Genomic DNA, 13,246 nt, shown 5'->3' with positions numbered 1-13,246 from the left:
TTTTAATTTGAAAAGAAAAAAAATCGCACCATGCGGAAGTAGAGCTCACAATTTCCTGAGTCACTGCGCCTCCGGTTCGAATCTGAAACGAAACATCCCATCGACTGCCTTTTTAATCTGTGTCTGAAGTTCACAGTTCATTTAACAATGGAGGGCTCCGTGTCAAACGTGGAGGTGTGCAACTTTGCGTACACGGGACAGTTGGAGAAGTTAAGGCAGAGCATCCTGTCAGACAAAACGCTCGCCTGCAAAACGGACCAGGTGAGAATCGGAATGCACGAGCACGACACGACCTGACATATAAACGTCCGGTGAAGCTGCTCGGCCCCTGATCCTCTCCTTCTCTTGTTCCTCTCCTCTTGTTCCTCTCCTTCTCTTGTTCCTCTCCTCTCGATCCTCTCCTTCTCTTGTTCCTCCCCTCTTGTTCCTCTCCTCCTCTTGTTCCTCTTGTTCCTCTCCTCTTGTTCCTCTCCTCCTCTCTCGATCCTCTCCTCCTCTTGTTCCTCTCCTCCTCTTGTTCCTCTCGATCCTCTCCTCCTCTTGATCCTCTCCTCCTCTCGATCCTCTCCTCCTCTTGTTCCTCTCGTCCTCTTGTTCCTCTCGATCCTCTCCTCCTCTTGTTCCTCTCGTCCTCTCTCGATCCTCCCCTCCTCTCGATCCTCTCCTCCTCTTGTTCCTCTCGTCCTCTTGTTCCTCTCGATCCTCTCCTCCTCTTGTTCCTCTCGTCCTCTTGTTCCTCTCGATCCTCTCCTCCTCTTGTTCCTCTCGTCCTCTTGTTCCTCTCGATCCTCTCCTCCTCTTGTTCCTCTCCTCCTCTTGTTCCTCTCGTCCTCTTGTTCCTCTCGATCCTCTCCTCCTCTTGTTCCTCTCGTCCTCTTGTTCCTCTCCTCTCGATCCTCTCCTCCTCTTGTTCCTCTCGTCCTCTTGTTCCTCTCCATCCTCTCCTCCTCTCGATCCTCTCCTCCTCTCGATCCTCTCCTCCTCTTGTTCCTCTCCTCCTCTCGATCCTCTCCTCCTCTTGTTCCTCTCCTCCTCTCGATCCTCTCCTCCTCTTGTTCCTCTCCTCCTCTCGATCCTCTCCTCCTCTCGATCCTCTCCTCCTCTTGTTCCTCTCCTCCTCTCGATCCTCTCCTCCTCTTGTTCCTCTCCTCCTCTTGTTCCTCTCGATCCTCTCCTCCTCTCTTGTTCCTCTCCTCCTCTTGTTCCTCTCCTCTCGATCCTCTCCTCCTCTCGATCCTCTCGTCCTCTTGTTCCTCTCCTCTCGATCCTCTCCTCCTCTTGTTCCTCTCGTCCTCTTGTTCCTCTCGATCCTCCCCTCCTCTCGATCCTCTCCTCCTCTTGTTCCTCTCGTCCTCTTGTTCCTCTCGATCCTCTCCTCCTCTTGTTCCTCTCGTCCTCTTGTTCCTCTCGATCCTCTCCTCCTCTTGTTCCTCTCGTCCTCTTGTTCCTCTCCTCTCGATCCTCTCCTCCTCTTGTTCCTCTCGTCCTCTTGTTCCTCTCCATCCTCTCCTCCTCTCGATCCTCTCCTCCTCTCAATCCTCTCCTCCTCTTGTTCCTCTCGTCCTCTTGTTCCTCTCGATCCTCTCCTCCTCTCGATCCTCTCCTCCTCTTGTTCCTCTCCTCCTCTTGTTCCTCTCGATCCTCTCCTCCTCTTGATCCTCTCCTCCTCTCGATCCTCTCCTCCTCTTGTTCCTCTCGTCCTCTTGTTCCTCTCGATCCACTCCTCCTCTTGTTCCTCTCGTCCTCTTGTTCTTCTCGATCCTCTCCTCCTCTTGTTCCTCTCGTCCTCTCTCGATCCTCTCCTCCTCTCGATCCTCTCCTCCTCTTGTTCCTCTCGTCCTCTTGTTCCTCTCGATCCTCTCCTCCTCTTGTTCCTCTCGTCCTCTTGTTCCTCTCGATCCTCTCCTCCTCTTGTTCCTCTCGTCCTCTTGTTCCTCTCGATCCTCTCCTCCTCTTGTTCCTCTCGTCCTCTTGTTCCTCTCGATCCTCTCCTCCTCTTGTTCCTCTCGTCCTCTTGTTCCTCTCCATCCTCTCCTCCTCTCGATCCTCTCCTCCTCTCGATCCTCTCCTCCTCTTGTTCCTCTCCTCCTCTCGATCCTCTCCTCCTCTTGTTCCTCTCCTCCTCTCGATCCTCTCCTCCTCTTGTTCCTCTCCTCCTCTCGATCCTCTCCTCCTCTTGTTCCTCTCCTCCTCTCGATCCTCTCCTCCTCTTGTTCCTCTCGATCCTCTCCTCCTCTCTCGATCCTCTCCTCCTCTCTTGTTCCTCTCCTCCTCTTGTTCCTCTCCTCTCGATCCTCTCCTCCTCTCGATCCTCTCGTCCTCTTGTTCCTCTCCTCTCGATCCTCTCCTCCTCTTGTTCCTCTCGTCCTCTTGTTCCTCTCCATCCTCTCCTCCTCTCGATCCTCTCCTCCTCTCGATCCTCTCCTCCTCTTGTTCCTCTCCTCCTCTCGATCCTCTCCTCCTCTTGTTCCTCTCCTCCTCTCGATCCTCTCCTCCTCTTGTTCCTCTCCTCCTCTCGATCCTCTCCTCCTCTCGATCCTCTCCTCCTCTTGTTCCTCTCCTCCTCTCGATCCTCTCCTCCTCTTGTTCCTCTCCTCCTCTTGTTCCTCTCGATCCTCTCCTCCTCTCTTGTTCCTCTCCTCCTCTTGTTCCTCTCCTCTCGATCCTCTCCTCCTCTCGATCCTCTCGTCCTCTTGTTCCTCTCCTCTCGATCCTCTCCTCCTCTTGTTCCTCTCGTCCTCTTGTTCCTCTCGATCCTCCCCTCCTCTCGATCCTCTCCTCCTCTTGTTCCTCTCGTCCTCTTGTTCCTCTCGATCCTCTCCTCCTCTTGTTCCTCTCGTCCTCTTGTTCCTCTCGATCCTCTCCTCCTCTTGTTCCTCTCGTCCTCTTGTTCCTCTCCTCTCGATCCTCTCCTCCTCTTGTTCCTCTCGTCCTCTTGTTCCTCTCCATCCTCTCCTCCTCTCGATCCTCTCCTCCTCTCGATCCTCTCCTCCTCTTGTTCCTCTCGTCCTCTTGTTCCTCTCGATCCTCTCCTCCTCTCGATCCTCTCCTCCTCTTGTTCCTCTCCTCCTCTTGTTCCTCTCGATCCTCTCCTCCTCTCTCTCTCTGTGGCCTCAGGACCGCCGGACCGCACTGCACTGGGCCTGTTCTGCTGGACACACCGACATCGTGGAGTTTCTGCTGGACCTGGGAGTTGAAGTGAATCTGGAAGATGATGTAGATCCATTGTTTTTTCTTCTGTTAAATATTTGTATTTTCTTTCCCTGTGTTAAAAAAAAAATGTGATGCAGCCTTTATTATTCTTAGTGCAGGTGCACCCTACAATTTAATAAAGTCCTACAATAACATCAACAACCCAAGTTGCCTTAAAATAGCTCTTTTTAAAATTTAAAAACCTTAATAGCCAGATTTTTTTGTGTGTAATTTATTATAAAGTTATTGATCTATTGGTGTGTGTGTGTGTGTGCGCGCACATGAAGGGCTGCAACTAACGATTATTTTCATAATCGAGTAATCTGTCGATTCTTTTCTCGATTAATCGATCAGTTGTTTGGTCCATAAAATGTCATAAAATGGTGAAAAATTTCGATCGTGCTTCCCAAAGCTCCCAGATGATGTTTTGTTTTGTCCACATACCAAAGATATTTAGGTTTCTGTCACAGAGGAGCAAAGAAACCAGAAAATATTCACATTTAAGAAGCTGAAATCAGAAATTTTTGACCACTTTTTTTTCTTAACAACTTCTTGAACCGATTAATCGATTGTCAAAATAGTTGGCGATTAATTCAGTAACCGATTACTAATCGATCAATCAATTAACTGTTGCACCTCTAGATTTATTGGGTTATACATATATGGCTTTGGAAAAGTATATTCACGAGAATATATATATATATCACTATATTGAGTCAATTCAATATCCTCCAATTCGCTTTTGTTTTGTGAAATGACCTCATGTGACACTTTTCTTCCCAGGCCTTGTGGACCCCTCTTCACATTGCTGCGTCTGCGGGCAGAGAGGACATAGTGCGATCTCTGATATCTAAAGGAGCTCAGCTGAACTCAGTGAATCAGAACGGATGCACCCCTCTGCACTATGCTGCCTCCAAAGACAGATATGAGGTAAGGTTCCCAGGTCAATGTTGGCTGGGGATTCATCCATGTTTGTAATCTTTAAATGTGTTGTTCCTGTTTCTGCAAGTAGCTCTATAAATGTAATATTGAAGCATTATATTTTTGTGATACATATTTAAAATATCTTTATATATATATATTTCTTTCTAGATGTACTTAGTCATACAGAGCTGCAGCAAATGATTTGTCAGCAGAACAGCAGTTGGAAACTACAGTATTCTCATAATCCGAAAATTATTTAAATAATTTCAAATCCGTCCAAACGTTTCCTCCAACAAGACTCTCAAATGGGAAAATTCTCTGCGTTTCATCTTCCTAGCATATTAAATCAAATATCTTTAGGTTTCTCACTGTCAATCAGATAAACCAAGGGCATATGACTTTGAACTCTGGGCAACGTAATTTATAAACAATTGATAGAGAAAATGATTGTTGATTTAAACCCTTTTCTACTTATATTTTATCTTATTCAGGTATAATTATCCCTTTGATAAAACATGTACTGCAGGATATTAACATGGCTATCAATTTCTGTAATATGTTGCAGGTGCTTTTCATTGATAAGTAGGACAGTGCTTTTCATATTTTAGAACAGCACAATGTCAAATCATTTGCATCATTCTATAGCAGCGCACTATTATGGTTCAGCACTGAAAATGCTGAACCAGAAGCTACTTTTTCACTGGGAAATGCCCATTGACACTTTTTCAGGGTTTCCCCTCAAAGTATTTGGTGCTTAACACAATCCTCCCATCATTATGATCCCAGAGTGTGATATGGTTTAAGTTAGAACATCATACAGAAAGTGAGCTATCGTACTGTAAATCTTAAACACGTTTGTCAGTAACCATTGGAGTTTATGTCCAGCCTGTCACATAGAAGTTATTGTTTCCTTTCTTCCCCTTATACTGAGATAAAATGGGTTATAAAAGCATGAAAGTTAAGATTGTTTTGATTTCAGATTTCTTGTATTTTATATAATATACGAAAGCTTGCTAAAATCAATCAGACATATACATTACACACACGGTCTTAAGCCTCAGACTGACATTAATATTATCTTCTCCCCCACCCCCGCTGATAAACATAATGTGAATGGTTTCTGTGAGTCTGGTGCGTAAAAATTCCAAAGGAAGTAATGCACCTTCCTCCTACGCGTCGACATAACGAAATCAACCTGGTCGTAAAAAAATTGTTAAAAGAAAATCACTGTGGTTCTCCAAAGAGGAAGTTTGATCGGTATTTATCAGGTGATATATTGCATAATTTCCTTTTGGTAGAAAATGGTAAAGCCCATTCAGTATATGTCTTCTATACGAAACTGCGAAACACACTGAAACACTTAATAGATAATGCGTTTGTGTACATTTATCATTTGTGGAATTAGGCCACAGAAAAATACTTTTCTGTTATTGCTGTACACCTCTCAGCACAGCAGAGGATGACAATGTGCAGGAAGTCAAAATACAACTGGACATCTGATTTGTAAATGTATTAGTTGAATGAAATTAGTGACTTTGCTAAAATTTGTACATACATTTCAGATAGATAACTAATTTTGATATAAAATTGTCATTATTTTACTCCGTGTTGCCAGTTGTATTAGGGACTCTGGTCCTACATTTTGTTTTAAGTCTCACTTCCTGTGCTGGGTTAAGACTGTGCCGTAGGAACTGTGGGATGCCTCCGAAACTGACAGGATCGGAATTGAGTATTTCGTTTAAATGGAAAAACCTATTCCTCTTTTCTAGATTGCCTTGCTGTTATTGGAAAACGGAGCAGACCCCAACGCCACTGACAAGTATGAGTCCACTCCCCTTCACAGAGCGTCCACCAAGGGAAACTACCGCCTCATCCAGCTTCTCCTCAAACAGAGTGCCTCCACCAACATCCAGGACTCCCAGGGCAACACACCACTGTATGTGTGACTACCTATTTGTCTAATGGAGCATTGTGACTGCCGGCACAAACCCTTTTAGTGGTACCCAGCCATGCAGATTACTGTTTTTTCTGCTATGAAATTGAGATGTCAGTGTGAGGTTTATACCTCTAGCCTGATATAACCGGTGAATGGAATTTAGTATGTGGTGTTTTTGAAGTTGAAAATTAAAAATATTCTTGTATTTGCAATTCTGCATGCATTCCTTTTCCACCAGCCACCTAGCATGCGACGAGGAGCGCGTGGAAGCCGCCAAGTTACTGGTGGAACACGGAGCCAGCATCTACATTGAAAACAAGGAGGAGAAGACGCCCCTGCAGATGGCCAAGGGTGGTCTGGGCAACATACTTCGTCGGATCGTGGAGGGATGATGCATTTACTGACCTACGAAGGCATATTCCAGCTCAAATCCCCGCCACAGCCAAGTTGCACCCTGATAATTCTCGTCCCAGCCGTTCCTCCTAGAGCAGCCTGGTGTGACGCGTTCAGATGTGTAACAGGTGAGAGCTGAGACGGCGTCAGAGAGAACAGTTCGACTTACCCGCGTGTTCAACAGCTTCTCAGCACGGGGGTTTGAAGCTGTGCAGACCCTAGACGTCAGATTAAGAACACTCTCCTGCACTTAGCAGTCTAACACTGCAGCCTCTTTTCTATGAAGTCTGAATTGTTGTAAAAATGTACTCAATAAAAATCTGTGTTCAGCCAATTATGTCTGGGATACATTTGTTTGTTGTAAGTGAAAACATTGGATACAGCAAATGTATTTAGCTGTCCGTGTGTTGCCGGGTTTACAAATTGAAGCAATAGTTGCTATCGATACAGTGGACGATGTTTACATTTTTTTTCATTTTATTCAAAGTTTGACTCATTAGCTCTCTCCCATCATCTTAATGTAGAACTTTGTGAAAACTGTCATTCGTGTGCCATTAATGGAGCGCTACACTGCAAGGAATTATGAAAATATTTTGCGCAAAAATGTGAGCCAATGTGGAATACGAAAAGAAAAAAAGTGGGCTTTGAAGATTCGGGAGACAGAATTGTAGCCTGGGTTGTGTACTTCAAAAAGGTGATTTAAGAAACTGCTAACAAGCTTATTTCAGCCTGCTTCTGAGATATGCAGGTGTGATCCAGTCCCCCGAGACATCTCTCTTGGGTGTGTTTACAGGTGCAACAAAGCTCACTTGTGACCACACCTAACCACACCCATCAGTAATGCTATTATTGACTAACATTTGGATAAGCCTACCTTCGGAGCATGCCTCAGTTTTGCCACTCTCTAATAACCTCTTCATGAGTCTGGAACCTGTTCTTCAGATTCTCAAGTGAAGGCAATCGTCAACGCCCTGGTTTCAGATTAATAGGATAGATAATTAATAACAATGTGGACCTAGAAAAATCTGTTATACAACAACATGCTTACATTGTGGCGGTAGAAATATTCACATCATTTACTTGAGCATATAAATTCGGCAGTTTAAAAATACTAAATGGAAAATGATTACTGGCGCTCTCAAGGTGTAAGCAGCATTATTATTATTATATGTAGATGAGGTGGAGCATAGTATTTTATAAGCTAATTTTAATTTGAAGCAATTACAGCAGTCACCCCTTGTCTGATGGAGTAAAAACAAAAAGACCATATTCCCTTGTAAACGTCCATTGACCACGACTAAACATATGGATATGCCATGTAATACATGTAAAACACATGCACGCCTGCAACAGGATGTATTAATGAAAAGAAAAAAAAATGAAAAGGAAAGTGATCCTCGTCAGTTGCGGAACCGTCAAACGCGGGGTTTTTACCGGGAAGCCCCCCAACCAAACCCCGCGAAAGGCCTACTCTACGTGACGTCACAGTAGCGGACAGCCGGTCTGCGCACGACCGGATGCGCGGTGTCCCCGCCTCCCTCCGCTGTTTCCACTTCCTGACAGCGAGGTCACCTGAAATAAATAGTTGGCCTCGATCACTGCTCCGTCCTGTAGGCGGTGTCCGCGACGAACACGGACTGAGAGCAGAGGGCGACGAGCTGGCTGTAAGGTACTAAGACGCTTAGTCATTTTAGTTCAAGTTTAGCGATTATATTTGTTGAAGTCCCCTTTTTTTTTTGACCTAACGTTTACGTAGAATAGCTAGGCTAACGTAGCTAGCTAACGTTCGTCGCTAGCTCCTGATGATATCTGCGCAATCCTGCGTCGTAACCTACCGTTGCGACGGGCCGCGGTCCGAAGGGTCAGTCCCTAAACACTGTGGAGCTCACGTCCGTGTTTAGCTCGTTACTGAGATAAAAGTACGTTTTCCGTGCTAATGCAGGCGCGTGCGCGCGTGTGTGTGTTTGTGTTTGTGTTTGTTTGCGCGCGCGTGTTTGTGTGAGTGTGAGTGTGTGGCGAAGAATGAGCTGTCAAACGCAGTTTGCTTTCATCGAAGTTTAACCCAGCAGAGTCTGCGGGGGCTGTCACGTCGCCGTAGTGATACGCGATCGCCGCGTGACATTTCTAGCGTTTTCTGGGCCAGCTGATGCGATGCAACCGTTGATAATAAAATACATGTATATATACACATTTCATCCAAGTCAAGCAGTTTTTGGACAGAATCCAGATCCAGGGAATATCTTTACCACGAATGCCTCGGGTATTATCTTACACAAACTGTGATCATTTTGTTCGTTTAGGGACTAGAATTAATACTTCATTGTGTATTACGTGTAACGTGCGCGTCACCATAGTTCAAAGACCGCAAGACACCAGCGGGTCGATAAACAGTCACTCAATCAATGCTGCTCTCCTGTGAGGTAAAGACACCTGAGGATTTGCAGTGTATGTACTTTGCAATACAAAGGATGAATTGTTGTGCAATGTGACAGAAGAAGCAGTGATAAACATCATTTAAGTTCCACCCTCTGGGAAAATATGCATATGAAAAAGAAGTGTGCTAATCTTTCCCATGAGTTTGGCAACAGTGTCACTAAATATCAAGCCGCGCCCCCATAATACATAACTCTTTAGTTACATGTGCAAAACGTTTTATTTGTTCTCTTTATCAGTGCGTGCAGAACTCTCTGATGTCTTCCTGGTGTCCTTTTGGCATTAAGTTTTGTCGTTGGACTGCCAGGGTTCACACCCAGAGCAATACTTCCACATTGCTGTGAACTTAGCCCATAGACAACCCTGGCTCCCCTGTGCCCATCCCTTACACGGAACAGCCAGCGCCTCTTAAAGGCACAGTGACACTCAAAGAGCACATGTTATAAGTATATTGTAGATAGTTTTTTTCCTTTATCCTATGTTAAATGCTCATTAGAGCAGCACAAATCGACTCCTCCAATATTATTTGACCCTTTGTAGACATTTGCGTCATCTCACAATTTACAGGCCCCTCACACACATCCAATATGTTCTCTTTTCCATCTGTTCCATCTGCAGATATTCTGTCCCATCAAGTGATCCTGCTCAGCAGCTTCCATCATGTGCGATCTCACACGAGACAGCAATTTGGAGACGGATAACATGGCTGATTTTTCCCTGATGAACAGTCGCCTGGACTCCTTCCATGGCTCCAGCCTGGCCTTGCAGGTGCCGGCAGATAAACTGGCCCGGGCCGGCTTCTTCTTCACCGGCCATGCCGATCGTGTCTGCTGTTTCAGCTGTGGGAAAACTGTGGAAAACTGGCACAGTGGAGACAAACCTGTTGAAAGGCATAAAGAGGTAATCAATATAGTTATGGTAAACAATTGCAATGAACCTTTTTCAATTTTCATTCTGTTCTTAAAAAGCTAAATCATACAATCCTCCTGTTACAGGTTTCCCCGTTGTGCCGGTTTCTCTGCTTCGCCCACCGCACCCGTTTTAACCCAAGTTCTGATTCCACAAATGGTCCCATCATAAGTGACGAAGCAGAAGACCTGGGATATCAGTTGAGAACAGGAGCGGTGGTTGATGAGTCCACCTACCCTATGGCTCCTCACATGAGGAGCGAGGAGGCCCGGCTTCAGACCTTCTCTTCTTGGCCATCTGCGGCACCCGTGAGAGCCCAGGATCTGGCCCAAGCCGGCCTCTACTACCTGGGGGAGAGTGACCGGGTGCAGTGTTTCTGCTGTGGTGGCATGCTGGGTGGCTGGGAAGCAGGGGACACCGCCTGGGGAGAACATACCAAACACTTTCCCTACTGCTTCTTCATCCTTGGGCACGACGTGGGCAACATCCCATTCCAGGGGGGTACTGAGGAAGAGGAGTGCGGCAGTAGAAACCACCATAACACTCAGGGCCTTATGGACAGTTTTGAGGAGAGGCTCGGGAGTTTTGCAGGTGTCCAGCACCCAATTGATCACGAGAGACTGGCCAGAGCTGGCTTGTACAGCACAGGTAGAGCCCAGATGCCAGACTAATGGGGAATGTTGGGGCTGGAGAAAGATAAATCAATGTTTTATATAACTCTTGTGATGTACAATTTCCTCGATATTTGGCAAGCCGGTCTAAATTGTGTCGGTGCTTCCAGGGTCAAGAGACGGGGTGTTGTGTTTCCGCTGTGGTGGAGGTTTGAAAGGTTGGCAGCCTGAGGAAGACCCTTGGGAAGAGCATGCCAAACACTACCCTGGGTAAGAGCAACGCCATATTATCATAATGCGTAATGTGGGGTCCAAAAGTCTAAGGCCACTTTGCCAGAATGGGAAAAGGCTTTCGGAACCTCCCTGTATATGTGAGTGTGTTTTGCTTTTTGCCATGGCTTTTGTTTCAATAGAATTCCGTGTTTTTGTCTTTTAATCAGATGCAGCTTCGTGTTAGCAGAAAAGGGAGCGGAATTTGTTAACAGCATCCAGCTGCAAGACCCACGACGAAATAGAGCTGTAAGCTTTCCGTGCTTTTAAGTGAACTCAAAAAATGTGATTTAGTAAACCATATGTACAAAAAACTGAATTCTTTCGACCTGGATACGGATTAAGATAAATCTGGTGAACACCTGATTTCCTGACCAATTATATGCTTCACTTGGTGTCTAATTATGTGTTTAAATGTGACAGACGTACATATTAAAGACAAAGGACATCAAAAAAGTATTGCTGTGTAAGCAGTGAAAACAAATCATTCGTTATCGTGGTGCTACCCCTCAAATCCAAAGTCTAAAATTTGGGGGACACTGACATATATGGGGGAAAACTAAATTTCCACAGCTAAACTCCTTTTAAAATGAGGAACCCACTAGTCTTTATTAGAAAGTGGTTTGGTAAAGAATTTGATTACCAACAAGCTGAATGTAATTGTGTTTTTTTTCAGTCAGGTTATAACAATGCATGTAAACACATTATCTCAGCCTGTTTCCTGCTCTGTATATAAACCTAATCAGCCTGATTCATATCTTCTAAACATTAATTTGCAGTGAGGCACACAGTTCTGTGACACATGATCATTTTATCATTTCCCATCCAGCTGGAAAAAAAGGAAAAATTGAAATAGAATAATTTGGTATGCTGTTTGTTATTTTGTGGGCAGAAATGTGGGATATTTGGGAGATATTATAATCCACAGTGGTCTTGTTTGTAGTTATGCCACTCACAGACTTTTTTTTTTACTTAAGTTGTACTGAAATAACCACGTAACCATGTTTTGTGTCCAGACTTCAAGTCATCAGAATGGATTTTCTGGAAATACAAAAGGTGAATATTGAAATATTTCATTTTGACTACCATTAATTTTGAATACATCAATTTAAAAGATCCTGTTAAAGAAAATGACATAGTATAAATGTATCCGTACGAAACTAAAATAACATTCCTGAATAAAAGCTGTGTACACTGACGTTTCATGTCTGTTTTCAGAGGTGCTGCGCTCTCATGTGGCTCAGAAGGCGATCGAGATGGGCCTGAGTCCCTGTGTGGTGGAAAAGACCATCTTGGAGAAGATCAGTAGGACGGGCTCAGGCTACTGTAGCCTCGAAGCACTCATGGAGGATTGCATCAACAGCAGCCCAGAGAGTGATGCTGCCAAACAAGGTACTGTACCTCCTGTGTCTTGAGGCATATTCATAGCATTAACAAATACCATATTTCACAACAGTGATTTTGATATTTGAGCAAACACGTTTTAACCTTTTCTGATTTTTTTTTTTTTCCCTCTCTCACTTTCTTTCAGATGAGGACCCACTGGAGAAACTTATGAAGCTGCAGAGGGAAAAGCAGTGCAAAATATGTATGGACAGAGACATTTCCATTGTCTTCATCCCGTGCGGTCATCTGGTCACTTGCGAGCAGTGTTCAAAGTCGCTCATCAAGTGTCCAATCTGCTGCGGGGCCATATCGCAGAAGCTCAAGACCTACATCTCTTAAGGGAATTACAGACTCTTGCTGACTCCAATGCTGCTTCCTCACTATCTTTATAATATTGTATTTTAATATCAAATGTAGATAGCCTGTAATATATTTAAGGACCATACTGTCTGTATGAGTATGAGAATAAAAGAGAAATGATATTTTGACAATCAGGTGGTAAATAGCTATTAATATTGAGATGAGATATTAGATAGTCAATGTTGATTTTATGTAATGATCACTGACACCTGTAAATACATTTATTCCCATTTTACAATGCTCTTTTATGCCAGGGGTGCCTTTCTCTAGGTTTATGTACTTGTGTCTCATTTTGTCATATTATTTTATAGGCTGTAATGTCGGTTTCATTTCAGTTTCATACACCTGCGTGCCCTGCTCATTTATTTAGTCTGCTGTACTTAACCTTTAAGTAAGAGTTTCATCAACGTTTGCTGCTCCGAGTGGACTTATAATGGTAGATTTTTAAATCTATCAGGACTTTACTTTGTAATTGACAAAATCAATTTGAGTTGTGGGGCTGCGATTTTTTTAGTGTGGTGTGAAATCAAATTCTTTTACCATTCCATCATCCAATCTGTTGTCACCAAGATTGAATAAATTTGAATAATTGGACTTTGAGACATGTTTTTTTTTATTGATCACAGTCAGGTTATAACAGTGCATGTGAACGCATTCTCTCCGCCTATTTCCTGCTCTGTATGTAAACCTAATCAGTCTGATTTATATCTTCTTAACAACCCCATTATGATTGATTTATTTTTAATACAACTCGTAAGTTTTGTTTTTTTACAAGACACCAACTCAGCCTTCTTACCCACTTAGAGAGGGGTTTGTAAAATAAGAATAAATT

General features: G+C 44.1%; 2 protein-coding genes and 1 long non-coding RNA gene across 4 annotated transcripts; 2 read left to right on the top strand and 1 right to left on the bottom strand.

Annotated features, from left to right (window-relative positions):
• Positions 1 to 35: 35 nt before the first annotated feature.
• Positions 36 to 6,779, top strand: psmd10 (proteasome 26S subunit, non-ATPase 10). The gene is made up of 5 exons (XM_035649957.2): positions 36 to 261; positions 3,118 to 3,216; positions 3,976 to 4,122; positions 5,886 to 6,052; positions 6,291 to 6,779. Exons 1-5 carry the CDS (start codon positions 148 to 150, stop codon positions 6,442 to 6,444), a joined length of 681 nt encoding a protein of 226 aa, XP_035505850.1. The 5' UTR covers positions 36 to 147; the 3' UTR covers positions 6,445 to 6,779.
• On the bottom strand, positions 3,089 to 8,489 carry LOC118319515. Its single transcript, XR_004796011.2, has 3 exons — positions 8,281 to 8,489; positions 7,320 to 7,416; positions 3,089 to 3,263 (listed from the first exon to the last, which is right to left on the bottom strand). It is a non-coding gene; the product is annotated as an uncharacterized LOC118319515 (long non-coding RNA).
• LOC118319500 (X-linked inhibitor of apoptosis) lies at positions 7,960 to 13,008 on the top strand. Of its 2 annotated transcripts, none has more exons than XM_035649949.2 (8): positions 7,960 to 8,114; positions 9,497 to 9,778; positions 9,874 to 10,435; positions 10,569 to 10,668; positions 10,839 to 10,917; positions 11,685 to 11,724; positions 11,887 to 12,060; positions 12,200 to 13,008. In XM_035649949.2, exons 2-8 carry the CDS (start codon positions 9,539 to 9,541, stop codon positions 12,391 to 12,393), a joined length of 1,389 nt encoding a protein of 462 aa, XP_035505842.1. In that variant the 5' UTR covers positions 7,960 to 8,114; positions 9,497 to 9,538; the 3' UTR covers positions 12,394 to 13,008. The 2 variants fall into 2 exon arrangements, with proteins under 2 accessions (XP_035505842.1, XP_035505843.1); XM_035649950.2 differs by having other exon boundaries at positions 7,969 to 8,109.
• The last annotated feature ends 238 nt before the right edge of the window (positions 13,009 to 13,246 follow it).

This window comes from Scophthalmus maximus, chromosome 9 (genome assembly GCF_022379125.1).
Source record: "Scophthalmus maximus strain ysfricsl-2021 chromosome 9, ASM2237912v1, whole genome shotgun sequence".
Classification (NCBI taxonomy): domain Eukaryota; kingdom Metazoa; phylum Chordata; class Actinopteri; order Pleuronectiformes; family Scophthalmidae; genus Scophthalmus; species Scophthalmus maximus.
This window is presented reverse-complemented; position numbering and strand designations above follow the sequence as displayed.

What these genes read in the sequence shown, in the direction of transcription:
- psmd10 (XM_035649957.2), top strand. Translation starts at nt 148, where the DNA reads ATGGAGGGCTCCGTGTCAAACGTGGAGGTGTGCAACTTTGCGTACACG. An exon ending in TCGCCTGCAAAACGGACCAG is followed by an intron (nt 262 to 3,117) that starts GTGAGAATCGGA and finishes CTGTGGCCTCAG; the next exon opens with GACCGCCGGACCGCACTGCA. An exon ending in AAGTGAATCTGGAAGATGAT is followed by an intron (nt 3,217 to 3,975) that starts GTAGATCCATTG and finishes TTTTCTTCCCAG; the next exon opens with GCCTTGTGGACCCCTCTTCA.
- LOC118319500 (XM_035649949.2), top strand. Translation starts at nt 9,539, where the DNA reads ATGTGCGATCTCACACGAGACAGCAATTTGGAGACGGATAACATGGCT. An exon ending in ACCCACGACGAAATAGAGCT is followed by an intron (nt 10,918 to 11,684) that starts GTAAGCTTTCCG and finishes TTTTGTGTCCAG; the next exon opens with ACTTCAAGTCATCAGAATGG. An exon ending in GAGTGATGCTGCCAAACAAG is followed by an intron (nt 12,061 to 12,199) that starts GTACTGTACCTC and finishes ACTTTCTTTCAG; the next exon opens with ATGAGGACCCACTGGAGAAA.